Source organism: Patagioenas fasciata, chromosome 18, assembly GCF_037038585.1.
Source record: "Patagioenas fasciata isolate bPatFas1 chromosome 18, bPatFas1.hap1, whole genome shotgun sequence".
NCBI lineage: Eukaryota > Metazoa > Chordata > Aves > Columbiformes > Columbidae > Patagioenas > Patagioenas fasciata.
The window spans coordinates 4,565,178-4,592,357 of NC_092537.1; the positions used below are offsets into that span (position 1 = coordinate 4,565,178).

Genomic DNA, 27,180 nt, shown 5'->3' on the forward strand with positions numbered 1-27,180 from the left:
GGCAGGAGCTCACCTGGATAGCGACTGCCGAATTCTGGAGGCAGGCTCGGCGGTGGGAGGGTAGGGGCCTGGATGCCTGGAGCAGGAGGGATCCTGTTGAAGAAGAAAATGAGATGAGGGCAGCACAGAGCGCTGAGAGAAAGACAAGCCACTGGGCGACAGGGCCACACGTGGTGGGGCAGGAGGATGAGGTGACTCACGAATCCAGGTCGGAGCCCTGGAGGAAGCTTCTGTCTGTTACAGGAGTGATGGGGTACTCAGCTGAGGACTGAGAGGGGCTGCTGAGGTTGCTGAATTCCTCCATCTCTCCAATGAGGTCCAGCACAAAGTCACAGCCCAGCAGGTCTTGCCATGTATTTCCAGTAAATATGGAGATAGACCATCCTCGGGACTTCTTATCACAGCCACTGGTAACAGGGAAAGGAAGGAGAGAAAACGTGTCCAGGCAGGCAGAGGAAAGGGAGAGAAAGGAATACGCTGCATTCTGTTTCCTCTTCTCTTGTCTGTGCCTGCCTTAGTCCTTAAGATTTAGGGTTTGAATCAACATTTAGGTGTCCAGGGTCAAGAAAAAAATAGAATCACTCAAGATTTGGTCTTCTTTGATGAATCTTTTCTCTGAAGCTGCTCTGACAGATCACACCAGTGATTCCCCTATTCCTAAAGCAGCCCAGTTTATGCACACTGGTGGAGTTGTAGAATCATAGTATCATATAATGGTTTAGGTTGGAAGGGATTTTAAAGATCATCTAGTTCCAAACCCCCTGCCATGGGAAGAAATACCTTCCATTAGATCAGGTGGGTGAAGGAGAGAGCACAAGCCAGAGTGGGTAATGAGCAGCAATTCCATATCTGACCATATAAATTCCAGCCTGCAGCCCCAACCAGTCTGAACCTTAGAACCACCCTCTTTCACACCCCCAGATCTTCTCCCATCCTCTGGCAGTACCTTGCACTCAGGATCCAGCCTGCATACTGCTCCCCGGTCATCCAGGACTCCACCTCAGCTGAGAACTTCTCCTCTAGCACAGAAAAGAAAGTCAGCACACACAGCCTCCCTGGCAGGACGCAAAGCAACGCCTAAGCTCTGTAGGACAAGGCAGAGTCCAGCTGGAAAGTCCTACACATTCCTGAGCAGGGGGCACAGGAGGACTGGGAGCACATGGAGGGCTCCACATGAACACATTCACATTCAAAATAAGGGTTTGAAGGCACAGGTTGGTGTTTCCAACCCGAGAGCTGAAAATCCTCACAGTGTCCTGGTTTGCTTGGACCAGCAATCCAGTCACCAAGGAGCCAGAGATGGAGTGTCCTGCGTTCATGTCAGAGCTTCTGAGCTCTCAAGAGGCAGCATAAGTCAATATTTGAGAAGGAAGAAAGACAAAGTCCATTGATATGGGCCCAAACCCAGATGAATCTCATCCCTCAACCTGAGCGGCCGGTCTCATCAGACCCAGACTTTGGGAATTTTGCATGTAGATTCAGATGCTTGTGTCCCCCATGGTTGTACCAGCCAGAAGTAATCAGCATTCCAATCCCTCTTTACTAAGATGAGGGGAGTATTTTCTGAATGCTGACTTCCGTACTGGAAAATTCTCATGGACCAGAAGATAGCAGAAGGGCAGAAGCACGAGTTACCGTTAAAGGTATGAACGTCCAGCACCATCCTCCCTCTCCTCTGGTTTGCAGTCCACTCCAGCTGAGTTGGAGGGTAGACCCGAGACAACGTAGCATCTACTTCTGTGTGCTGTGCTGCTGTCAAGATCTTGCGCTGGCAAACAGCGTTGTAGCCCTCCAGGCCATGATCTGACACGAATCTAGGAAAAGACAACTGCCCTTAACACACTGCTCACCTCCCTTAACCTTAATGAAAGTGTAGGTAGGTCTTTTCTCCTCCTTACTTCAGCAATGGCTTCTCCAGTGCTGGTGAAGGGGCAAAGCAGCTCAGCAAAGTTGCCATCAGGACCCAAGCGCGCTGGCTGTGCTCTATGTCTGGGTTCTTCCAGGTCTGGGCAACCACTTGACTGAAGATTTCATTGCGCAGAGCAGCGTTATTCAAACCTCTCCCGGCAATGTAATTGCCCAGAAGTATCTCCTGCCAGCCACGGAGATTCTTGTCACCAATGAACCGTAAAATCTAGAAGCATCCAAAGAAAAAACAAAAGAGAGCTCTAGCTGTAACCCTCTGTCCTAAATTGTGTTGCAGGGTGACAACCTGGGTTGTAGCCACCAGAGTGTTTGTGGGCCTAAGAAAAGTAGCCAACACTGAGATCAGGATCTGTTTTGGGGTTTTGTGCACCACCTAAGTTCTAAGGAATCTGGGAGGCAGCGTTCATAGACACTGGATCCTGACTAAAAGTCAGGATGACTTCAGTCTCTTCTTAGTTATGCCTCTAACTCAGAATTTGTTCTTGAGCAAAACACTTGCCCTTTGGGCAGAGCTCAGATACGCAAGCAAGTTCCCATAGGTTGGTTGTTGCTGTGCCCAAGCCCACAGGTTGCTTAGCTGTAAAAATACATTAAAAAGTTATGCTTAGCTGATCTTTGTGAAAATCTCAGAGCCAAACATGAGCGAAGACTGTCTGACAACTGAATGTTGAAAAGACTTTGGTGTAGTTAATATTATACCAAGTAGTATGAGATGTGGTATCTCAACCAACTCACTTGAGCAATGATTCAGCTTCTTGGCTATGCATATCAAGATCTTAGATGCTTTTGTAATTTCTATTTCTCACCCTCAGGTACAGAATAATTTTCTTTCAGCCTCTACACTTGAATACATCATTAGATTCAGATTTTTCTAAAATGTTGCATGGACAGCTTTGAAAAGAACATTTACAAGTGATGACCTATTTCTTCTCAGAGTACAACACTCTAAATGTTTAATGGTAGTAAACACGTCAGAGATTTACCAAGAAAAAAAAGAGATGGTGGTTGTTCAGTTTTCATGGAATTCTTAGGTAGTAAATCCCTATTTATTACATCCTTTGCCAAAGAAATAGTTGTATTTTTTATTAGCAATGGTGAAAAATTATCTTGATCTTCAGGAAAAACGATAATAGACTACTTAAACACAAACCTATTCACATGATTTTATTGAAGCTTATGCTCTTCTATAATTGGCACCATTAGGACAAAATAAGAGATTGGGTTTAGGTATTACCTTTCCCAATGGGCCTATTTTAATTACATGTAACTCTCAAAAGGATTACTAGATTTACTTAGAAGTCTCTGAAGTCTCATTTCAGTTTCAGAGAGCCAACATTACTATTTTTAAGAAGAAATGCATGTTTCACATAAATAACACCATTCCCCTTACACAAACACGACAGATTAAGGGTGCGGTCCGAGGTGCAGTTTTGCTGATGACAAAGTCCCTGCCTCATTCCAGCTGCTATAGAACAGCTCCCTGTTCCCTGTTGCGTACCGACATAACCCTATGCCTGAGATACAATCAACGTATTTTCTGTAAGACATATCATGGAAAAGATCTGAGTTAAATTAAACTTATTCTTCTCTGTCAGTCATAAAAAAAGTGCTTGAGAAGACAGATTTCCCTTACGCTGTCATTGCTACTGAATTTAGAATATTGGGAAAGTAAGGCTCAGCAGTCTAATGCCTATATGCCCTGCAAAATTCTGAGGCTACATCTTCAGGCAATTCACTTGGATCCCACTGGTCTATGGCTGGTTTAAGCCTCACCAAGAACACAGAAAGCCCACGGGGTTGCATGTGATCTCTGCCAGACCGCTCTGGTGTCTAGAAGGAGATATTTATTCTGCTCTGCTAACACACCATGTAAGAACAGTACCCACCAGCAGCATCTTGTTAGGTAAAGGTGTCAAAACATTGTGTCATGGCCACTTGTTCTTCAACAAAGCCCCGGTCAAGAAAGATGCTTCTTACCAGTTTGTTGATCTCAAGCGCGCTCTCCCGGTCTTCAGCATCCAGATGGGTTAAGGGGTGCTGCAGAGGCTGACCAGGGGCAGGGAAATCTGTCCTCTAAGAGAAACACAAAGAAAGAAACAGCTTGTTCCTGGTGTTACTAGAACTAGTGTGTATCCCCAGTGGGGGAGCAATTAAGAGATATAGAGAGATCCTACCTGGAAGTGTGACTTAACGAAGGAGGAGAAAGGATAGCTGTTGATGGTGGGCGGGAGGGAAAGGTCATCTTTGACCTTGACTTCTGGAGGCAACGCCTCAGTTATCTGGTGGGCCTGTGCTCGGTGCTGACCTGCAAGAGGAAGAAGTCTTGCGTTGTAGCAGTTGGAAAGGTAGCTGGAATACACCCAACTTGCAGTGTAACACATGGCTAACGTGCATCTAACCTTGCCTGAGCAGCACCTGTAGCAAACATCTTCCTAAATGAAGAGATTTCTCAATGCAGCACAACTTCTGTGCATTTCTTTATCTCCAAACCAGTATGTCCCCTGATGCTCTCCTCCTTCTCTCTGTATCCCATCACCTTTCATTTTCAGCACTTTCAGTGTGGTTTGTCCCCTGAGCTCCCCTGGGTGGCATTGCTCACTACACCAGGTGATGGTCCATAGACAGGAATGCCAGGAAATATGAGGTATTTGGGAATTCAGCACAGTCTGCTCCAATTCACAACTCTTCTGCCTAATTGTAACTTTTACTGTACTATACAGAAGGCCAAAGATACAGCTGTCGGTTTGTTAGGTGTTATACCGACATGAAGAGGCAAATCCTCTCTCAACCTATTTGCAACTTAAATTTGTACGTTGTACAAAGAGTTACAGAGGAAACAAAACTGCAAATAACTTAATGCTCAAGATCAGGTCAACAACTTGGGAAATTATTTCAGTTAGTGGTATTTTAGTGATTTGAAAACAAACCAAAAACCTTTCCATCCTAAGAAAAACATTTTCCTTTAATTGTTATTTTGTTACATCCTTAAGTTGTTCCATTGGTTTTACCTGCTTCTATTTTAAAATAATTACTTTTGAAGTAGTTTTTAATGAAAATCCAAATATTTATTTGAAGTACCAAAATCGTGGCTTTGACTTCTTCACCTTCAGTTTCCTTAAAGATTTTTGAGTAGAAAAAAGATGGCTTTAAATTTTCACACCCCAGATAACCAGCCCTGCAAGAGACCCAGGTTCATTAAACAGTTTGCTGCCACATAGCACAGTTCAAAAGAAGAGCTGAAGAGGTAACAAAGATACTGAATTTTAACCTGGTCTTCTGCCCACTGGCCCAAGTCGCATTTCCACCCTGTCATGCTGCGAAACAATATACATGACACCATTTGCCTTTATCGTATTTACACTGCAATAATAATAAATCAAATCCAACTGAAGTGACAGACAGTAGTTAGAACAACCACGTATTTCAACTGCCAGAAAACAAGGAAATAAACAGTGAAGTAAGTGCGGGAAAAGGAGGGAAGGAGGAGGATTTCTCACCTTCAGCGAAGTGCAGGAGGGCAGCGAGCTCTGCGGGGATCTCCAGCAGCCCCACGTCCTGTGGAGAGAGCGAGCACATCAGTACCAGCTGGGGCACCAGCACTGAGACAACACACGAATCCTCAGCTTTTCTGCTGGGGCTGGCTAAAGCTGCCTTTGAAAAGCTGCCCAGAAGAAGGACTGAGCATCTGAGCAAAACCAGTGATTTCTGCCTATGCAATGTTCAGAAACATCACAAATAGGCAAGTATCATATGAACACAGGTACATGGCACGGGTCAGCAAAGGATAGAAGGGTGAGTAATTCCTAAAAAATCAGCTGTCACAGGGGAAGTGACAGGGAAGTTGACTTTTTCTGACTCATCTTCCATTACTAACAAGTTCAGCATATTGCACAGAAGAGATTTCATTTGAAGGGTAAGGGCCATTTCCTCCTGCTCCTTCTTTCTGCCATTTTTATTTTTCAGTATCCGAGAGTCCTACAGCATAAATAGAGACCTGATTCAGATCTTTGACACACACCACTATTTGGGCGGTTCCTAAGGAAGGTCAGATCTGTACCTGGGTAATTCAGATGAGAATCTGGCCAATGAGCCTCGATTTGTCAGTTTTTCACCTGGCCTGATGCATTTGTGCAAAGCAGGAAGTAAATGGACCAACGAAACACACTATATCAGCATCAATGTCTGCATATAACATCAGGTCATGGGATTTCAGACAGGGCTGCTTAGATTAAGACGCTATGAAACCAAGGCAAAGGCACAAAGCCTGAGCTTTTGGGGCTTTTTGTTAAAATCTGAATAGCAAAACCTCTACTCATCAGCACACTGACATCTCCCCCCACAAACTCTCAGCAATGCTTGTTTTATCTCAGATTGTCCCACACCATTTGACAACTTACCATTCCTTGGCTGGCACTGTTCTCTGTGCCACCACTGGCCAGAGACCTTCTTCTTTGTTTCCTTTCCTCTAATTCCTTCTGTTAGGAGATGAAAGTGGGGTGAGAACAGATGTATGTGATGCCACTTCCAGCTGCTTCTGGGGGCAGACTCTGCAGAGGGGCAGGAGCTGGTGTCCTGCTCCAGCAGACAAAATAACAGAACAGCTGCAGAGCCTTCTTGGAACTCAACACAATGTATTGAGAAGGGGATACCCAGGCAAAGCCCTTAGAGCTTTGCTGAAACACCACCTGCCCCACACAATACAATTCAACAGCAAGAGCCTTCACCACTTGCCCAGCATCCCCGCCACACCTTTCCTCCCTTGCCTGGCACTGGATGTGTCTCAGGACAAAAACACACAGCAGCTATCAGAAATATTCACCTGCCTTCTCCAGCATCAAAGAATACGGTAACACTGCCTGAACACGGATGGACAAACTGGTCCATGGAGAGGGACCCCTTTAGAGGGGGTTGCAGCGATACCAAAAGTGAAACTCCCTTGCAGTTCTGCCCTTTGCCATCCATTCTGTTGTTCCCCAGCCTCAACAACTCACCTGACTCCCACTCCAAGATGGAAAAGGAGGATCTCTGCCTCCCCCTCTCTCTCTCCTGCTTGTCTATATTGGAGAATGGTGTGAGTAGATGGGAGGTTATGAGGGTTGGGCTGAGAAAGACAGTAGGCATGCTAAAGTCCAAAGGGCAGGGCTGTGGGGTGGGAGGAGGAACTTTGCAGCAGGTGAACTTTGCAACCTTTATTGTTGCTACTGCATGTACAGAGACCTCAGCAAGCAAACACCCGAGGAACAGAAACAGATTCAAAAGAGCTGTGCTGTTGTGGTTACCTGGGAGAAAGAAAAGCTGGATGCTGTCCAAGTAGGAAGGGGCAGGAAAAGGAACAGAAACACACACTGCTCTGGGCATGGCAGAAGGAGCCTCTGCAGCCTTCCAACCACAACACTAGCCTTAACCCTCCACCCTATCCTTTGCTGGTCATGCCAGCAGCTGTCCTGGTCCCTCCCTGTGAAGCTGACTGTGATACGGATGTTAGTTGCTACCCTAAGGACGGGTGGTCTGATTTCCTCATTTCAGTTTTCTTTTTAATACCTTGTGCAAAATACATCCAACCCATTCGACAGAATCACAGCTTTCTCCTTCACACAATTTTCCATCTTCTCAAACCACTGCCATCCCATTCTCACCCCAATTATGGGCCAAGTTGATTCCCGAAGTGCCAAGACTTTAGCAGCCTGAGGCAGCTGGAAAGGCTCAGGGAAAGATCAGCATGGACTGAAAAAACCTTGCATTTCAGTCACCATCCGACAAAACACCATACATTGAACTGGACAACTAGAACAGCAAGATGAATGACTCTTTACAGCTTGAGCACAACAGTGGCTCTGGAGACTACAGATGGAATAAGTTCACGTCTTGTGTGGGGCAGCTTAGAGAAGCTCACATATACAGACATACGAATTGGCTGCATTCATACTACCTTTACCAATTCTGGACTTTGTCTAGGGAGAGAAGGCTCCAGTTTCTGTGTTTCCTTCTTTTGACTACATTTATATCAGCCAGAAAGTGAAAGACGCCTCATAAGATCATTTCCAATAAACTTGCTAAAGCCATCCATGCCCTGGCCTCACCCAGTCACCAGTTCGTTCTGCCTGGGGTAGAAATAGCTCCTGCAGTTCACCTTGTCCTGAGAAGAGTGTTACCTGGCAGTGCTTTCGCCTTTGAATCAAAGATCTAGAGATCAAAATCATGGTGTTAAATTGCACCAAAGTCGTCTTCAGCCTTCTGTAACGCTTCCTAGAGGGATGTGAAAAGAGAAGAACTGCTAAAGAGGGAAACTTCAACAAAATTTAGGCAGGCTGTGGATTCTATTTGAGAGTATGGGCCATACAGGACATTATCACAATAAGCCAATCTGGATTTGGTCTTATGTGTTAAGCCTGGTCCTCTCTTAGATGTTTTCCCTGCATCCTTTATTCTAGCTATCACAATATCAGCCTTAGCACAGGCGAGTTATAGTAATAGTTTTGACCGCAGTTGTATTTCTCCTGGAACCTCTGTTCAGCGTTGGGAACCAGACTGGGAAGTCAGTCCCTCCTCCACCATTCCAGTAACAGGACACCTCCCTGCAGAACAGTCCAGGAGCCCACACAAGGAGAGGCCTGGTCAGGCACATCCCCATCTTGCTGTCTGGGACCAGGAGAAAGGGCTGTACCTTGCCTGATCTTTGACTCCTGACCTTGCCTGGTAACCTCGGAAGTGAGCCTGAATGATTATGACTTTCTCCTGGAGGACACGGAGGCGTCTGCGGTGAAGGAGGCGTCGGAAGTTCCTTTGCAGAGTTACAATGGCCCAGCTCTGCCTCTGGTTCCGTCGTCTCTCCAGAAGCTGCCTGGCCTTCTCCTTCAGAAAGACCTGGGCAAAGAGAACAGCAGCTGATCCACAAGGAAAGCAGCCAGATTCTCTAAGAGTGGATCGATAACAAAAGCTGCTGGTTTATCCCTTTGGAGCCTTCAAGGCTCCTTGCACTCCCTTATCTGGGGAGGGCAGGAGGCGCAGGTGCAGGTGACAGATGGATGTATTTGTGGAGGACAGAAAACCAGGTAGAAACCCGGATGTCCATCAGGGAACGCTGGGTAGAGTTGGCCATGCTACTACAACAGCCTGGAGCCAGAGTCTCCTGTTTCTTTAACCAAAATGCTAAAAATCTCTCCTTCATACTTGAGACAAGACGCAAAGCAAAGGGGAGGTGGAGCCACACAATGTTCTCCCTTTTTGGGCAGAGAGCTGAGCTGTTCTCTGTCCAACAGCCAGTGAATAGATGGCTGGGTCTGTGCGATCAAGATGGGATTCTCTATAGGTATCACCTTCGTTATTCCAATCTGATAGAGATCTGAGGGGCTCCCGAGCACACGAGACAGCACTGCTGCGCAGCCTTCTCTTTCCTCCAAGCAGCTGTGCCCTCGCCCAGCCAGGAGGCCATACCTGGAAGACAAGATGCTGGTATGACAGAAGCCAGGGCTGTAACTGGAGTGCTCAGAGAACAAATCACAATGTGCTGACAAGTTCATCCAGGCTGTAAATGGCTGGGGAAACCCAAGTTTGGACACTGTTGTACCTGGCTAGGAAGTTCTGGAATGGAAGGCGGACTGGGTATCCCTTCTTTCTAATGTGGATGGCCTCCAGTATCCCAGAATGCCGCAGCTGACAAGTGACATAATCCACATCAAAGATATTTGACAGCTGTGAATATAAGGCAGAACAAAAATGTGAAACAATAAATAAAGAAAAAAGAAAGGAGACAGAGGGCAGAGAATTTAGAAAGAGTGTCCTTCTATTGTTCCATCCTTGGGTTAAACTTTCCCACGGTCTATGGGTGATGGAACACAAAACCCAACCCACCCTTTGGTGTCCAGCTGACATTGGCTTCTTATCCTCCAGCATGTGGACAGCTCATGTGGCCATGGGGAAGGGTGAGAGACAGAGAAAGGGGAAGAAAAGTTTCAAGCTATCGAAGAAGTCCAAACCTTAGCTGCAAAAGGAGAGCTGCTGGAAAGGATTGGACTGCAAGGAACTAAGGGACTGGTGCTGCCCTACCTTTTTGGGATTAGGGGTGATGCAGCGAATGAAGAAGGCATGGCTCCTGTAAAACAGAACAAAGAAACTTTGATCATCCTCCTCTGTGCTGACCTGGGAAGACCTCACACAATTCCGGGTGCAGAAATCAGCCCATTGCAGGGGTGGCACCAGAACAGCATCTCTCACCTTCTCAGCTTGGTGGTAAGGTCCTGCAGTGACTGCTGGAATTTGGACACCAGTGTGGAGGTTTGAGACTTCACACCTTTGCCTCTGGCCCTCAGCTCCCTTTGCTGACCATAGGCAGCTTTAGCCTTCTGGAAAATGTGAGACACCATCTGCAAAAACAAAGAAATGTCCGAATCTCACTCGACTACATAGAAAGTAAAATTTATTCTATCTGAAACTCCCTCTCCCCTAGCAGTGCCACGAACTCAGCTGCATCCTCAGACAGTCTGTGTGTTTTACATATAAAATGCATCACTTGCAGGCAAAAGACTTGCTCAGTTCTCAAGTGTCCTTCAGTAGAATGAAAGTCCTCATGATTCCTCCAGGCTCCCTTGACACCTGATGAAGAACTTTCTGCTTTCTATATGAAATCAATGAGCGGCTCGTTAGGTATCTGCAATAGCGATCTTCATCCTGAACCACTATAGTACCTTGAGGCGGCTCTGAGAGAAGATATCCAGCACCTCTGGACACAGCTGGTCACGGTTTTTAGTAAGAAACTTGTGGACCTGCAGAGGCAAAGTCTGATTTAATGCACTGTTCAGACCACCAACTAGACAGGAGAGCACCCCTCTTACACACACCCTGACTTGGGGCAAACAGCTGGAGAGGTGGAACAGGAGGAAAGCTCTAGAGAGTGAAGGGGACAATGACTTCTGCTTTTAGGAGAGATTGCTCCTTTCCCCCTTCACATTGCCCAGCAGGCTTTGTCTCCTCACTTATTTCAGCAGCAACAGCTTTCCTGGATTTCCAGGGCTCTGAGGCAGGCAATGTAGGCTATTGTGTGGCTGAGGCCATTACCTATTCTACTTCTGCCCAGAGGCAGCTTAGTTACCTCTCTTAATAAGAATCTCCTCGTTTCTGATGAACTGATGCTCTAGAGTGATGTGCAGTTACAAAGACGGGATTTGATCACCGCACTCGGAGCTGGTCCATAAGGACATCCTCAGCTTGCTTCCAAGCTGCCCTCTTGCTCCAGCCGCTCAGAGCCCCCCGCCAGCTCACCTGATAGGTAACAGGGCCTGCATAGTGCTTCACGGTGAAGACTGGCAAAGGCAGCTTGGGCTTGGCATACCAAAGGCTATTTCCATGATGGTAATGACACTTCTGGAGGAAAGTGTGGTCAGTGGCCTGTAAAGGAGATGACAAATATCTTTCCTGCTGCTGCAACATACCAGTAGGCTGAAAAACCGCTGTTAAACTGAAGGTAAAACCATCTAATACTTGTGCAAACACAGTCCACATTCAATCTGTTTAACTGCCTCACCATAAACAACCTGTGAAAGAGATTTCATAGGAGGATAAGAGCTTCTCACCTGAGCCAGTGAAGTCTGGTCGTCCAGGATACGCAAGATGCCGTGGGGTTTTGCAGCAATGAAATCCAGGCATGACTCACTGTACATCTTGGAAACAGGAATCCAAGCTAACTGCTCCTGGCTATATTCCTCCTGCATGTTAAAGACCGACCAGGCAAATACAGCCATGCAAACAAGAACAATGGAGTGAGTTAACAGAGGAATTTGGTTTCTTCGGAAACTAGTGCTTCACTGCTGTTAGGAACTTGCCCAGAATTATCTGGTTTTGTCTTATGAAGCTTCTTCTAAAGTCACTAATGATTTTCCTGATTTAAGAGAGGAAGGCTGCTAAGCAGAGGGATAAGTAAACTGCAAAATAATAAATACACTTTTATCCCCCAGACTTGAGTGGTACATAAACCGCTACAATGAACCTACCAAACAGGCTCTAAAAATACCAGCTGAGGCTTGGGGTCCTTGATGCTGACGAACTCACCTATATAATCTGTAAAAGGGAGCCCCTTCACTTAATTTATTACGGAATTAGTAGAAGATGTTAAATAGTCAGGTCTTTGGCCTAGGATTCCACAGGTACTGTTTAAGAGGCCCAGGTCTATTCAGTTTCTTGCTTCCCCACTAAAAGATGCTCTCCAGCTGAGGCTTCCTCAGCTCCTTCTGTATGTGCTGCCTTTCACCTGCTGGCATGGGCTCCATTTACCTCTTCCTGGGCAATGACAGTCTGGTTGAAAAAATGCTGGAGGTGCTCATTGGCAAAGTTGATGCAGAGTTGCTCTAAGCTGTTCACACCCAGATCCTGCAAATACAAAAAGGCATCATCAGTTCCATTTCACAGCCCTCCCAGGAGGCTATGTCTTCTTGTGAATAATGCACAGCACCAGATGGTGCTGATCTGAGCTGCTGGTTCGGGCAGCTTGTTGCAATCAGTATGTGTAAATGAATCTAAGAAATTCAAGTCATCTTGTGTCTGGTTCGCAAGCTCTCTGCCTGGTTTATTGGCTGGGCGGAATAGTAAGAGGCAAGGCAAGCTGTGACGGAGCACAAAGAAAAGATCTATTCTTGAAAGCACATCCTCACCTGTATATGCTCCATTGTTTTAAGCATTCATCAGAACACACAGACTTTAATAGGAATACCAAGCATAAAACTCACGGACATGTATCACACTAAACCCATTCTCTGCCTGGTTTTTACCTACTGCAAGTCTGGGAAGCCCCCAGGAATGTGGTGGCGGCAGAGACATGGGTGTATACCCACCACAAGGGTAACGATTCCTGACCCAGGACTCTAGATGCTACCCTAACCTCGGTTTCAGAAAGTAACACCTCGCAGAGCCTTTGCTTACAAAATTATCTGAGCTTGTACTATCCCTGGACTGATACAAAGCCCAGTGGACCAGGGAGAATCTCTTCAGAAACTTCAATGGATTCTGGACTCATCCCTGTTCAGGCTGGGAATAACAGAGAAGCAGGATATGCTGAAGCACAAGAAACACCCATCAGATACCCTCCTATTTCTTATTTCTGGCGGTGACTGAGGAGAATCAGCATGCACACCTGCAGTCCAGACAGTATCAGAAAATAGGAAACACAACCTCAAAACCATGTATGTCCACAATGCCGACGACACAGTCTGATTCCCAGGGAGCCAACCACTCATTGATTCTCAGCAGCAGCCACTCAAAGAGCAGGTGATACAGAGTCTTGGCAATGGAGTCCCTGAGCAGGAGAGAGGAGTCAAACCAGTTACTGCAAAGACAGCACCCTTGGGTGCATCTCACCAACCCAAACAACAGCAGAATCACCTGGCATTGATGGCTCCTTCTACAGACAGAGGGGTGAAGATGTGGTCATAAGATGTCACCTGGATACATAAAGAGCCAGAATTTACTGTTGTTATCTCACAAATAAACTTTTTTTTTTTAACCTACAAGGAAATCAGCCCAGTTAATAAATGGATTTTTTTCTATTTGGTCTGATAATTTACTCAGGTATCAAAGCAAAAAGTAAAAGAGAATTGTGCTGCCACATTTTAGGGTGGGAGTCAACTGACCAAAGTGTTAAGCCTGAGGCCACCTCATGTCAGAAAAGAGCCCTCCTAGATGTGAGCTCTGCCATTTTTACAGAGGTGCCTAGAGAGGTCCAGCCCATTTCCATTACTGATCCAGCACAGCCACCATTTTACTCCTGCTGTTACCCCCCAGGTTTTAGGCTGTCTGAGGTGGTGGTCCTTCTGCTGACAGAGCACTGTGCTAGGGCATTTCATGCTTCAGGATGAACAAGAAATTGCCAAAAAGGTACTCACAGTGACTCGGTGAGTGATAACACTGCGCAGGAGATCTGCGGAGACACACAACAGATTGGCCACAATCTGAATCTCAGTGTCACTGGCGATGGCCGCATGTTCATAGGACTCCTTCTAAATAATGTAGAACAATAGATTCAATTGTGGATGAGATACGAGGTTCCGCTAGTATTAATATTCTTGACAGCACCTCAGCTGCACAGAACTGGTCACAGCCTGAGCAAAACACCAGCATCTACGTTCATTTTGACTCCTCAAAGAGCCACCCAAGCTCTAAGGACCTTTGGTTGCCCACCATCTTCTGTCCTTGCCTAGGTCAGTCTAGAACCTAATATCAAAATAACAGAATAGTCTTCCAAGGATATCTTTGATCAAGACTAACATCCCTGGTCCCATCACATGGGGTGACAGCAACGTTCAGCACAGGCAGCCCATTCCCAGGCGGCAGGGGTCAGTGTACCTCAGAGCAGGTAAAGCAGATGTTCCCCAGTTGCAGAACGGCGGCCAGGACAGCCCAGGTGGAGGTCAGCTGGTCGTCCGAGAGGCTGATTCCCTCCAGAGCTTGCACCAAGACCAGAAAGTCCTGGCTGTCCTCCTTCCCCGGGATGTCACATGCTCTGCCCTGGGACAATAGGGACAGATAATGGTGGTCAGCCGCTTTTGGCCCAGGTTGGAGCTGAGCTACCAGCGGCAAACTTCAGAGAAGCAGTTGTTTTAAGGACTGGAGAAATCTGAAATAAAGACCAAAGACACGACTAGTGGGAGCTCAGCATTCACGACAGACCAGTCTGTTTTCTCTCTGGAGTTTTTGAGAGTATTTTTGTCAGTCTCTGCTAACTTCTTTACACATGATCTGATCTTTTGGCCTTTTCTGCTCTGCAGCAGGCTGAGACCGTCCTGTTAACAATCACCTTAAAGAGTTTTCAATGCAGAGCCTTTGCCAACTAGAAGCATCACTCCATTAAGGGATGTGCCCTTAATTGCCCCTCATCCTTGAGTGTTTAATGGTACTTGTCCATTCCTTGCCTGAAGGAAAGGTGATAGTAATCATTCATCAAGGATTCCTCACATGAGCACAGCTGCTGTAAAGAGTTTGCTCACCTGGGAAAGCTGATCCACAGAGTTGAAAAAGGAAAGATATCTTGCAATTGCTGTGAACAGCTTGAGTATGGAAAACATTCTTGAACAAAAGAAACTGTGCTCCAAGGTGATGGCTTGCATAAGTCTGGCAAACAATTTACCAATTTAAATAGATTGTAATCAGCAGTACATTTCAGTGGTTTAAAATTTCCACCCACTGACTCAGTCAATGAAGCAAGTGTTTTGCCAGAGGTAGAAAGAAATATCCCTTGCTCTTTTCAGTCCCACAATAAATGGCAAATGCAAGGAAAAGCAACAAGAAAATACTTTCTTCACCACAGGGTGGAGCCATGGACCTGCACAATGACTCTTTTTAAAAGCAGAAGGGGCTCCAAGGCAAGAAAGAGATCATATAAGAGACAAAGGTATTCCTTCTTAGGTCAGGTGTGAAAAGGAGCAAAGCAGATTTTAGCATCGTCCTGTGAGGGATGCAAAGTTATCAGGTGCCAAGCAGAAGTGACATCTTGTCCATTTCACTCTATCGGCTGCTGCAGAGCATCCTCGCCTCACTCACCTGATTCAGGTAGAAGTAAGACTCTGCTTCTTGCAGGTACATCTTCTCTTTCTGCTCTGCAGGGAGCCCAGCCAGTAGCTCATAAAACACATGGTAGTTCCTCTCACCGTGGGCCTGACAGGGGACACAGTTCATAGAGCTGACCCATATCCAGTTCCAAAACCCTATAGAATACACTCAATGAGCAGGGACAATGAAACTCTGAGGTCAGCAAGGTGAGGCTAGAAGCCACTCAAAAACTATTTAATTTGAAAAGTTTCCAGGGTTTCTCACTAAAGCCTTAAGAGCATTCCATCCGAGAGCAGTCCCTTTCACACCGCTCCAGTATCTGACCTTTTCCACACTCCAGACATCAAGAAAAATTAGTTGAGGAAAGATTTAACTTCCAGTAATCCCTAATAAGTGGCCTAATTCAACCTGTTTGAGACAGTGACTTCCTGTTTTATTCAAATAAAATAAGCGATCATGTTGTGCCACACAGAGGGGACATGTATCTTGCTAGGAGAAGAAATCGGATGCAGTTCTAATACTCATTCCCATCGCTGTTATTTAGCAGTAAATTGAAGATTAAGTATGGATAAAAGAGAGAGGGACCCCTCTAGGAGGGAGGGGCTCATTGGTCCTCACCTGAAACACCACGCGAGACTTCTCCAGCAGGTACTGGGAAATGGATGTTCCCACCACGATGCCACTGAGCATAAGACAACAACAGATCCTGTCAGAAACTAATGACAGGTTTTCTGCAGATCCATTTCTCAGAGGGTTTAGCAGAGGGAGATGTTGCTGAGAAACACATGTATGACCTGACCAACTTGGTCTGAACTTCGAAGCTTTCCAGCACCGGTGGTTTGTATCAGACTGTTACAGAGGAAGCAGCTATGAAACATACAGATTCAAGTTTGGCTTCTGAACAGCCTCCAGAGTACAAGGGTGCTTGGAATTGAACGATTCTCACAGGATACATCCTGAAAATAATCCAGGGAACACACCACATCCCTTCCCTTCAACCATATCCGATTGCTGTTGTTTTACCACTCCCCTGTCTGACCTTACTCACCCATTCCACATGTCATGCTAATAGCCTGTGGGGACAGGGGCCACATTTTTGCTTTGTAATTTAATTGCAACTTGTGCAAAGTGATTCACAACCAAAACCAGGACATCCAAGCACTACAGCAATAGTGGGCCACTCGGCCAGCACCCTGGAGTTAAGCTGCACTCAAGGATCTATAGGCCTTTAAGCCTGTCATATGTCCCATGCAAATTGGGCAGATGCACCCCGTGATAGCTTGGAAGGACAACATCCAAGATGCTCCTTTAACTCACTGTTGCAGGTGGACATTGAGCAGCTTTCCAAAACGGCTTGAGTTGTCATTGAGGACAGTTCTGGCATTCCCAAAACTCTCCAGTATGGGTAGGACATTGCAGGGCTTGAAGACGGAGAGAAAACTTCAGTAGCAATTACAGGTTTTGTTTTTAAAAACAAAAGGAACTTAAATAACTGTTAGTTTGAAAATCCAAGAAAAATGGGATTTTCACTCTTGCTTGGCTAAAGAGTCTCTTTTCAAATTTTTCTGGGTATCATCACCTCCAGCCATTGGCAAGTTGCTCTGTAAGCTCTTTACCTTCACTGCTGTGATCTTTCACTTCTGCTCTGTGTTTGTTAAGATTCACCTCCCAGACACAGCTATAAGGTCTCTAAGGCAGGTATCATGTCTCTGTTCAAACACATACAGCACTCTACACAACATGAAGGCTCCCAGATACTAAAATACAGAACAAAATACAGCAGCTGTCCTGGTGTCTTTACAGGAGCTTCATCTTAAACCACAAGCCATCCAAAGCCCAACTCAGCGAACCAGGAAAAAATAAATAACATAAATAGTATGGCCTCTTTGTACTGTTTTTGGCTTCTCTTCCTTGCCTAACCATCACAGAACAAAGCCAATCCCAGTTGCCTCTTACCTGTCTGATCCTGTGGCTGTCTGATCTCTGGTACAGCATGGTCAGGTATTGCACAATTGCTTTGGCAGCTTCTGTTTTACCTGATCCACTGTGCCCACTGGAGGAACAAGAGATAAGGAAGCTGGCATCAAAACAGAATTACCTAATTTAGGCATATCAGAGGACCTGTTATAGTAAATCAGTGGAGTTGTGCTGATTTACAAATGAAGATCTATCACATATTGTTTGAAACACTGAGACAACTTGACAAAATAGGCCCAAATAAGATTCCACTGTGGAATGCCAAACGCCTTCTCTTCCACTCCTCCCAACTGATGGGAAGCTAAATTCAAACTGTATTTGCACAGAGTGAAATAAAAGCCCATCTTCACACCATAGCCAGAATGATAAACTTGTGGATGGAGAAATGCAAAGATAAAAGTCATACATAAAGAAATTAACACGCCTTCCAAAAAGGGCCCTGATTTCCTACCTGATGACAACACACTGCTCTTGCTCCGATGACTGGGATAGCGTGTAGGCCATTTCTGCGATGGCAAAGATGTGTCTAGATGTACAAGAAGAAAATCCCAGTTAAATGACCTCACATTTCTACCTCATGAATACAGCACCAAAAGTTTACTCATCAGTGATCTCCATAAGAGACGGGCCACTATCTTGATCTAAGGAAACATGAGGAACCAGGGAAATCAGAGCTTTGTTCTTTGCTGACATCAGGTTAATACCAGTGTTACAAGCTATTGCAAAGTTCACGTTCCTCCAGGACCTCTTCACCCTAACCTGAGTAATGCTGTGTGCTGTGGGGTTTAATATAAGGGACACCAGCTTAGCATTGGGAAGCACGTAGTGCCAGAACAGTCCCATCAGGCATTGAACTCAGGACCTTCAAGTAATACTCAAGAAACTTGACCTAAAGAGTTTAGCTCTGTAGCATTACGGGTCCAAGCACCATTCTGCTAAGCTGTTCACGTCCTATGGCATTCATCCTGCTCTGTCAGACAACTGGAGGAAAACAAAATACTTTCTGGAGCACAAACAGAACAACATTTGGGGGGTTATTTGAGAAAGAGAAACATACGGGGCATTTTTTGAGAGAGTCCCTTGGTGGTACTGGGTAGCCACATCTTCAGAGTAGATACTGAGGTCTTTGAAAGGATTCACAGAAACCAAAATTTGCCCAATGTAAGTCTAGGACAAAAGTAAGAAGAGGGAAAAAAATCTGGTGGCTTCTTAGAATTTTCTGAATGAGGTATGCGACTGATTCTGTGAACACATATATTAATACAAAGATTAAAAATACCTTTAAAGGAATACTCTCTATTCTGACTACACTCCCAGTTTGTTGAGGGCATAGTACAATTTTTCAGTGGTTACCGTCAAAGCTCTGTCATTAATATTTTGGGATAAGTGGGCGCTCACTGGTCTATGGTCATCTTCACTGGTCACTGTCTATTCTCCAAGCTTCATATGAAATTACAGGCACCAGTTTGAACACCCAAGCCAGTAAATGAAAAAGAACAATTAGCCACCCAGAACCAGCTCTTGACTGCAACACCGTGAAATGTTTGCAGGAACTCTGAAGTTTCTTCTTGAGATCCACAATTTTTTCTCAGAACTGCTTTGCTAAGACAGGGTTGTTCCCCTAGGAGCAGCTGAGGCTAAAACCGAACCCGAATCTACTCATGGGTTGGTAACAAATGCCAAAATGAAAGAGCAACCCTGGGACTTTCAGATTTTACTACAAATATTTCATGCTACCCATTTTCTGAGCAAAAGCAGTGTGAGTATCCTTCTTATCACTGTTCCCAGTAATGAGCGAGCTCCTGAGCTACTTGGTACATTATTAAAGCTTGATGGAATGACAGAAATTATTTACTTTTAAAGCTCATTGTTCAGAATGAAGAAGCACTGAAGAAAACAAAATACAAACACAAACCAACAACAAAACCCACTACCCATACATAAATAAGATTGCGATGGAACCTCTTCTTCAGACACAGCAGAACTGAGCTCTCACAGACCTCCCTGCAAACAGAGGAAAGGACTCATCAGCCATAAGTTTCACTTCAATATGTTAATAGTGACCTTTCTGCCCTCCCGGGGATTTTGTAGGGGACTCATCTGAAACTATTTGCTGCCTTCACATGGTTCCAACACGTCCAGGATTAAATATATCAGACCGGGGAGAACTGGCAAATCTCAGAGTATCCAGCCTGTCCATCTCCATGTGATCACACCTCCTCGCACACAGCCTTTACAGCTGCTTCTCTCAGCAGGATGGCAAGGGTGGAGGGTGCAAGACACGTGTGAGAAGCACCATTAGGTGCTCCTCTTTCAGTAACAGCAGTGAAACATGATTTAAGAGCTGTTAAAGATGTAGGGCCTGAGTTTGCCAAAGCTGAAGGCAATGGGAGTCACCAAAGCCACAGATGCCAGTGTCAGTAGGCAAACAAACATAGAAATGTGCCTCTCATCCTGCAGGTCTTCCTGAATTAGCACATACTTTATGCAACTAGAATGGCATGTCAAATTCCCAGTTCTGCCCCTCTGCAACACCACAAAAGTCTCATCAGCCTCTAAACATTGTTCCCCCTAGCCATAAAGTATATTTTGTTGTTCTGGAACCAATTTTGGGACTGGGAACCATTTAACAGGAGAGTTATAGTCCCCTGGATGCCTCTGTAAGGAAGTCTGCTAACTAGGATGAGCTGCTCTCTGGTACGTGATTGCAGAGATTCCACGTGCACTCTGTGCAGCAGAGCTTGGGGACACACCACACACAGTCAGGAGTTCCCTCTGCTGCTGTGTTCCTCCTCATGGGATCCAGGGTAGGTCCATGACTTAAATAGTGCAATTCTCCATCCTACTTAGCTTTACTGCAGAGCGTCACTTATCTCAGCTACGATATGCATCAAATTAATTCTATTTTCTCACGTGGTAGCCAAGGATCTATAATGTGGTTTCTGTTGTTGAGCCAATCGTAGGTTTGAAGGCTAACAAGCAAGCCCCTTTGACCTTGAATTAGCTGCATAATGCCATTGACAACACATACTCCAGTTTGGTTAGGTCTTCAATCTCCTCAGCTTCTACACGGTGGTCTTCACACATGTACACCTGAAACGCATAGCTACATTACTGAAAAAGCAGGAGGAGTTCAGCTTCGTTGCAATACGAGAAATAACGCCTGTACCTGTTTCTGCCTTAATTCCATCTCTGGCATATTGTCAGTGGTGTCTTCTGCCTCCCACGGATCCTTACAGACCTTCATCACAGGACTGTTGGTCGGGTGTGGGTCCTTGTAGATGGCCCATTTGCTTAGGTTCTCCACGGTTAGTCGCGGCAGCAGCAGTTCAGAGTTGAGCCATGCCGCAGGGTCACATCCCCGAGCCTGCTGCCGAGACCGGCGAACACACGGTGTGGCTCTGGACCCTGCGGTCTGGAGCACACCTGAATTCTCCCTGACATCGACCTCAGCGGAATAATCTGCTGTACATTTTGGATCCTCTTCTCGATGTGGAAAGAGCTGTTCACTGTTTCTCTGAGGGATTTGATCCATCAAAGGTCTGGGAAGGTCACATTTCAATCTGTAGCCCTGTTGCACAGGCATCACAGATTTTCTGTCTGATGGAGATGTCAGTTTCTCTAGAGAATAACCATTTCCCGAGCCCCTGGATAAGGAACTCTTTGTCTTAACCATGCTGTGGACTCTGGGGAATACTATAGCAAACTTGGCATCAGTAGCAGTGTTGTTCTCCTCATCCAAGCTAAGGAAGCATGGAAAGGAACTGGTTCCATGAAGAGGGGAATCACCAGAAGGCAAATCAACATGTCCCACTTCCTCTGCCATTTTAGGACCACCTTTCCCCTCCATTAGTGGAGGGGAAGATTCTTTGTCACTCAAGTCCACCCTCCCCAGCTGTCCAGCTGTGCCAGGGAAGGCTTTGCCAGCCCGGCCAACCCAGCCAGCAGTGCTTACAATCCGGATTGCCACTCTACTTCTGAATCCAAAAGCTTTGCTGCTCTTCTTCCTCTTCCCAAATGTTTTCAAGAGCCATCTTGAGATACCAATTGCACGTGCCGCTCTCAGGAGACGAGCTTTCAGACTTGCTTTCTTGGCAGGTTTTTGACCAAGCCAGCTGGTGACTTTTCTAAAAGCAGAATGGGTGTGCGAGTACTTGGATCCTTTCCCATCATGCACATTTTCTTTTTCAGAAGGTGCCTCTACAACCGCTTCTTCTGCTTTCTCCTTTTTTGCCTCTAAAGTCTGGCCTGAACTCAGTTTAATTGTTCCAACAACTTTTCCAACATTCTTCTTGGCAAGGAGCTGCTTATCAGATGAGTTTTTTGTAATAGTGGAGCAGCTTGAAATATTTGAAAGATTTAATCTTTTCTCTCCCAAACTTTGAGCTATGTTGAGCCCTTTCTGCTTACTAAGGGTTCCTAGAGTCATGGGGTTTGAACAGATGCTTTCAACATTTTTCAGGTCAGAATGGGTTTCCAAAGCCATCTGGACAAGGCTTGTTTTACAGCTTGTTAATAGTTTGGTCTCAGCATTTTTATGTTTGTTTTTCAGATTGAGAAGCATTTGGGATTGAGAAGAGCATTTCTTTGTAAGCATCATCACTGCTAACTCCTGGTTGCTGCAGTTCGATGAACTGTCCCTCGGTATAGGTCCCACCACTTTACGTTGTTCTGCAATCTCAGTCCTCCCAGGTTTCTCCCTCAGTGTCACCTGCTGCTCAGAGAGCAAAGGACTGTCCTCCCGCGTGCTGCCACCCTCACCGTTCCCCTTCTCTCCCTGCTCAGTTCGTTGCAGTATTTTGCTAAGGCAAACGTGGAGTTTTGCTTTCCCAGCACCAGGCAGCAGTTGTTTCGTTGCATTTTCTTTTCCTTCGCCAATGCTCACTTCAGTGCTCTTCTGCCCATTGCTGTCAGAATTGTCAGACGCATCTTCTGACATATCTTGAACTTTGTCACTTTCTAATTTATTTTCCTTGCCTACTTCATCATCACCATTTTCTCTGTTCTTAAGACTTTTCAGTTGCAATCCTGAAATGCTTACATTATCTTCTTCCTCCTTGCTCTCAGCTAGAAGAGAGTTTGGTTGTCTTGGCCTGTCATCTTGTTTCTTCATTTTCTCCTCTGCCTCCAATCCTGTGAAGTCAGTGCCTTCACCCTCAGATTCCTTCTTTCCATCTGTGGCCACCTGCTCCCTATTGGCTTCATTAGATGCTTCATTGCTTACATCAGGCAGTTCCTTGTGCCCTTTTCCTTCAGTCACAGGAGGATCTTTGAGTGTAGCTTCATTCTCACTGAGGCCATTTTCCTCTGAAGAACTGCTCCTCTCTTCACTGCTTGCAGTGCTGTCCACTTTAGTCTCTTCTGCACCTTTTTTATGGGTCCAACGGCCTTCACTGCTGGAGTCAGAATAGGAATTACCTGAAGTTTCCAGGACATTTTCTGCTGCGCTTTCGGTGACAATAATCCTGGTATGTTTTCCAGCTTGCTTTGTCCCAGTTCTTTCACCTTCTCCCTTTGTCATGCAGCCATGGGGTTGAGAACCTGACTTCTGCTCAGAAGTTTCCTTCCAGCCGGGATTCCCACCGTGCCTTTCCCCGTGCCCGGCTTTGTGTGCCTTCTGCTGCAAATCGGGTTTCTGAGAAGAGCCTTCAGCACTTTGCACCACAATTGACCTTGCAGACCCTGCCTCAGTGACTTTCTCACTAACAGCAGGACGCCTGCCACACTTCTTTTTCAAACTGTGTTTCTTGCTGCTTGAGGTGGCCTTTTCCTCCTTATCGCTGCTGTCCTCACTTTCTCGTCCTGACATCTTTTCCTGTTGCTTGCAGGCCTTTCCTTTTTTCCCCTCCAACTTGGACACTGATTGTTCTCCCTGTCTTCTCCCCAAATCAGATTCTCTTTCATCACGTCTCTTGTAAGCTCTTTTCCCCCGGAATAACTTTCTGTGGCCATTTTCTTTGCTTCCATGAAGCTTCACCAGCCTCTGGCTTTTTGAGGGGTCCTCTTCAAGGGTGTTGTCTTGTCCAGGCAATGGCTCTTTGTTCTTGCACCGGTCTTTGCTCTTATCTCCCAAACGTTTCCCACCGTGGACATTTGAATCTCCTGGACAGCTTGTCTTTTTCTCACAATTCAATGCTTTTTCCTTTCCATCCTTTTTGTGTCGAGTCTTGGATCGGGAAGGAGGCATTTCTCTGGTGTTCAGGAGTAATGTGATGGTTTATGTCAACTCACCTATGAAAGGAAACATTGCGCATTTTGCTGTGAAATAAGCTACAAAGTGAGGCCTGATCCTCCTACACAATAATTTACCTTGTTTCTATAGAAACGCATAAACATTTGCAGAATCACACCTGTGCAGCTGAGAAGCGCCAAACTGACTGCCCTGTTCCAGGTTAACCTCTGTTTTATTTTGCCGTGAATCACCCTTATTTTTCTTTCTTTTTTCTTATCTTATGATTTGCTTGCAGACTAAAACTTGTCCAAACATCCTTAAAAGTGATAAAAAAAAACTCCAATGCTCTGGGAACAAACTGACACGGAACAACTCAGCGAATCAAAGTTTGCCTCAGCTCAGTCACCCCAAGGAGGGCAGCAAAACCACATTTGAGATTTGCACAGCCCAGGAAAATCAATGCTCTAAGAAAAGCACACTAGGCATATGTAAAGTACACGGGTTTGTTGCAAATGTTTTTTGCGTACTACCTGTTTTGTTCTGCGTGACAGAACAGTCTTCCGCAACTAGAAAATAAGAGTATCTCCCTTTTCCCCATTTGCAACTCTGAGCAAGGAGCTGTTGCCCTGAAAGCCCAGCTATGTCTGTGGAGGGTTCCTCAACAACCAACGCCCTTGGTGTTCCCTCTAAACCTGCTTTTTTGCTCTGGTCTAGAGTTGGCATTATTCAAAACATCTTGGACATGTATGTTGCATAGTACAGAGTTCATCTCAACATGAAATTATCTTCTTCTACGCCTCTCTTTAAACAGTACTCTCTATATTATGTAGATGTGCGCCAACATTATTTCAGCCCTCCTCACTGCTTAATACGCCAGTTCTAGTGGCCTAGATCTCTAAATCCTGCAACAAGACTTCTGGTACTGAGATTAATGGTAGCTGAATTAGACCCTAAATCCTCAGTACAGAATAGTTGTTAATATTCTGTCCTCCAGAGGGCTTAAAGTTGATACGGCTTCTCTACAGTTCCAAATGCAGTGAAAAAAATGTAGGATGAAAATGAAAGGAATGTAAAAGTCTGCTTTTAAGCACTACTGTTAGATAGTCATGTGTCTGGAAAGATAAAGCCTTCTGCAAAATAACAATTCTTCAATATTTGGATGACGAGAAAGTTCATGAGCACTGCTCAAATTTGTAGGAAGCTTAGACACAGGACTTTGGTTTGATTCACTGTAAGACAGGACCCCAGACTCCAAATTAGGTTGGAATGTGAACGCCTAGAGCTCACAATTCTTCCGAGATGGGGTTTTGGAACAGATTGTTTTGTAACGTGGAATGGTAAGATGAATCACTGCTTATATAAACAATTCCTTTGACATCAGACCTGGTCTGATTAACTTGCCCTGGACCATCTGCCTCCTGGACACACTGGAGCAGCTGAAAGGTCCTCCTCATTGGCATTTCAACTCCCCTCACTGTGCCAGCTTCATCTATATCACTACAGGAAAAAGAAAAAAATCCATTTTCTTCTTCCTTTTTAGAAGAAATAATACTACTTTACATCAGAGAAAGGAGAACCTGAGCGCTATTAAAAACACAGCGTGAAACTACAGACAGAAAGAAGAGCGGATAGCTCATGCTGTTATTTTAAGATCACCAGAGAAGTGAGTGTCATCTTCCCTAAACACAGGGGTTTCTCCCAACTTCTACAGATTAAAAAGCACAATAATTAATGGGAAATACTTGGAATTTCATTCTTAACAGTTATCTGTTTTCATCCACCTGTACAAATTGCTCGAGCTCCTTCTTTATCACTCTGCACAGTAACTTCTTCAACGTACCTATGCCATCCGTCCTGATTCCAGCGAGCTCCTCAGTGCTGAGTATCGTAGGTCGTATTAATGTATATGGGAACGTATCCCCTCTCCTGTGCCTTGTTTCCATGCAGCCTGGAGTCTGCTCCAGCGTCCCGACAAGCCTGCCCAGCTGTGGAGTCTAACATCAGTTCTGCCTGGGCTGTGCCCAAACAGTAGATGATTACAGGCATATAGAAGCAAAGTGGCATCAATAATTCAAGCTTTCTCATGGCACCTTTGAACTTTTCAACCAGCAATATCACCAGCTGGTTGGCAGAGTTTTGGACGAGAGAAAAGAGGTGGGATTTCACCTAGGCAAGAGTCAGGCTCAGATGTGGTTTGACCAGGTACATCTCCAAAGAAAGTCTGAAAAGTAAAGGTCAATTCCAATACCAAAACACGTTTGTTTTAAACCGAGAGGCTAACAGACAAGGCACAGTGAATACTATCTAAGTAAGAGCTTAGGTTTAGATCACAGGCCTCTTTCTCCTGCATCCCCAGAGTTCTACCTCAGGGACCAAGCGTGGATAGCTCAGCCCCTGTCCTCTTCTTGCCAATACCAGGCTCTCTGCTGACAACAGGAAAGCAGTTTCCAGCTCAAGCACAGAAAAGACAGCAAAACCGGCACCATTTTTGTCCTCATTAAGCCTAAATCTCAGTCCAAATCAGGCAGAATGACTAAATCTCCTTTCAACTTGAATTTCCAAGTAAAGCCACGCTCCCCTTTAAACTAAGCTTTTGCAAAGAGGTCAAGGTTACTCGCCGCAGGTGATTATGTCAATGCAATGCTGCTAATTCAGTGATGATTTTCCCCATCCTTTTTTTGAGCAAACACAAACGCTCAGTGTCTAATCTGCACATGCAATTTCCGTCTGCACTCACCAGGCTGCCAAGTGACAGTGTGGTTAGCGCAGGATTTGACTCTGATGATGACCAGGGTTCTTTAAGGCCAAGTCCCCTTCTACTCCCCACCCCCTCCCAAAAAGGCTTTTCCAGAGGAGCTGGAGATTACACAAGATAAACTCAGGTGTGGCCAGCAACCAGAACAAGTGACCCGAACTTAAGATGTGATGAGTGCTGTGAAGATGGAGATGCTTAGCAGCATTAGTTTGGGTGGGGTCTGTTTTCCTTTCTCCTTCCAATAACCCCTGGCTGTTCCCTACTGCACTTCAAGGGCTCCTCCACTAAGAAGCAAAGATAAAAACTGGGCATTGAGCAGGAGATCTTAAGAAAAACACTTTACCCGAGTTCTCTGTCACTGGATGATCCTCTTAGCTCAAGAGAATAAGGCTGTAGAGCAACAGCTAAATTAACTATTTCATCACATTCTTTTATTCGCTGTTTATAAATAATTCTCTGTCCCTCTCTGCAGAGAAGAGAGATCTCTTTTGTAAAGCCCAGAGTGATTGATGTCATCTGGATCGTTAACTCCTTATCCAATCTAAGCTCTGAACTTGTAACATGTGCATGGCAGGGGCAGAAACTTCTCTGAAAAAGCAACTCTTCACAGTTAGTGAGGAATCGGCTCTAACAAACTCTATGTCGTTATCAGTTGGAGCCTCTTCAAGGCTCTGCATACCCCAGGCAGAACCAGAGCCCTCTGTTCCTTCGATTTGTCAGAAGTCTCAGATGGTATAATTGGGTTTTGCCTGAGGAGAATGGCCAAGATGAAGATACTGATCATGTTGGCTTTGTTATCAGACTGCTGTCTGCTTAC

The 27,180-nt window shown here is 45.4% G+C and overlaps 1 protein-coding gene across 1 annotated transcript in view; it reads right to left on the reverse strand.

Annotated features, from left to right (window-relative positions):
* MYO15B (myosin XVB) overlaps positions 1–23,623 on the reverse strand; it is a 40,864-nt gene extending 17,241 nt beyond the window's left edge. The window contains exons 1-30 of the mRNA XM_071816707.1: positions 20,606–23,623; positions 18,494–18,603; positions 17,888–17,962; positions 17,416–17,512; positions 16,777–16,880; positions 16,078–16,141; positions 15,451–15,564; positions 14,257–14,418; positions 13,797–13,910; positions 13,297–13,355; positions 13,087–13,210; positions 12,193–12,288; positions 11,496–11,627; positions 11,185–11,310; positions 10,611–10,688; positions 10,141–10,289; positions 9,912–10,018; positions 9,494–9,827; positions 9,034–9,360; positions 8,615–8,863; positions 8,079–8,172; positions 6,324–6,401; positions 5,424–5,481; positions 4,101–4,231; positions 3,904–3,999; positions 1,899–2,134; positions 1,636–1,814; positions 947–1,019; positions 201–407; positions 14–93 (exon numbers count right to left, since the gene is read on the reverse strand). Of these exons, the coding sequence (XP_071672808.1) occupies positions 14–93; positions 201–407; positions 947–1,019; positions 1,636–1,814; positions 1,899–2,134; positions 3,904–3,999; positions 4,101–4,231; positions 5,424–5,481; positions 6,324–6,401; positions 8,079–8,172; positions 8,615–8,863; positions 9,034–9,360; positions 9,494–9,827; positions 9,912–10,018; positions 10,141–10,289; positions 10,611–10,688; positions 11,185–11,310; positions 11,496–11,627; positions 12,193–12,288; positions 13,087–13,210; positions 13,297–13,355; positions 13,797–13,910; positions 14,257–14,418; positions 15,451–15,564; positions 16,078–16,141; positions 16,777–16,880; positions 17,416–17,512; positions 17,888–17,962; positions 18,494–18,603; positions 20,606–23,623 (6,871 nt within the window). The remainder of the gene's footprint in view (positions 1–13; positions 94–200; positions 408–946; positions 1,020–1,635; positions 1,815–1,898; positions 2,135–3,903; positions 4,000–4,100; positions 4,232–5,423; positions 5,482–6,323; positions 6,402–8,078; positions 8,173–8,614; positions 8,864–9,033; positions 9,361–9,493; positions 9,828–9,911; positions 10,019–10,140; positions 10,290–10,610; positions 10,689–11,184; positions 11,311–11,495; positions 11,628–12,192; positions 12,289–13,086; positions 13,211–13,296; positions 13,356–13,796; positions 13,911–14,256; positions 14,419–15,450; positions 15,565–16,077; positions 16,142–16,776; positions 16,881–17,415; positions 17,513–17,887; positions 17,963–18,493; positions 18,604–20,605) is intronic.
* Positions 23,624–27,180: the final 3,557 nt, after the last annotated feature.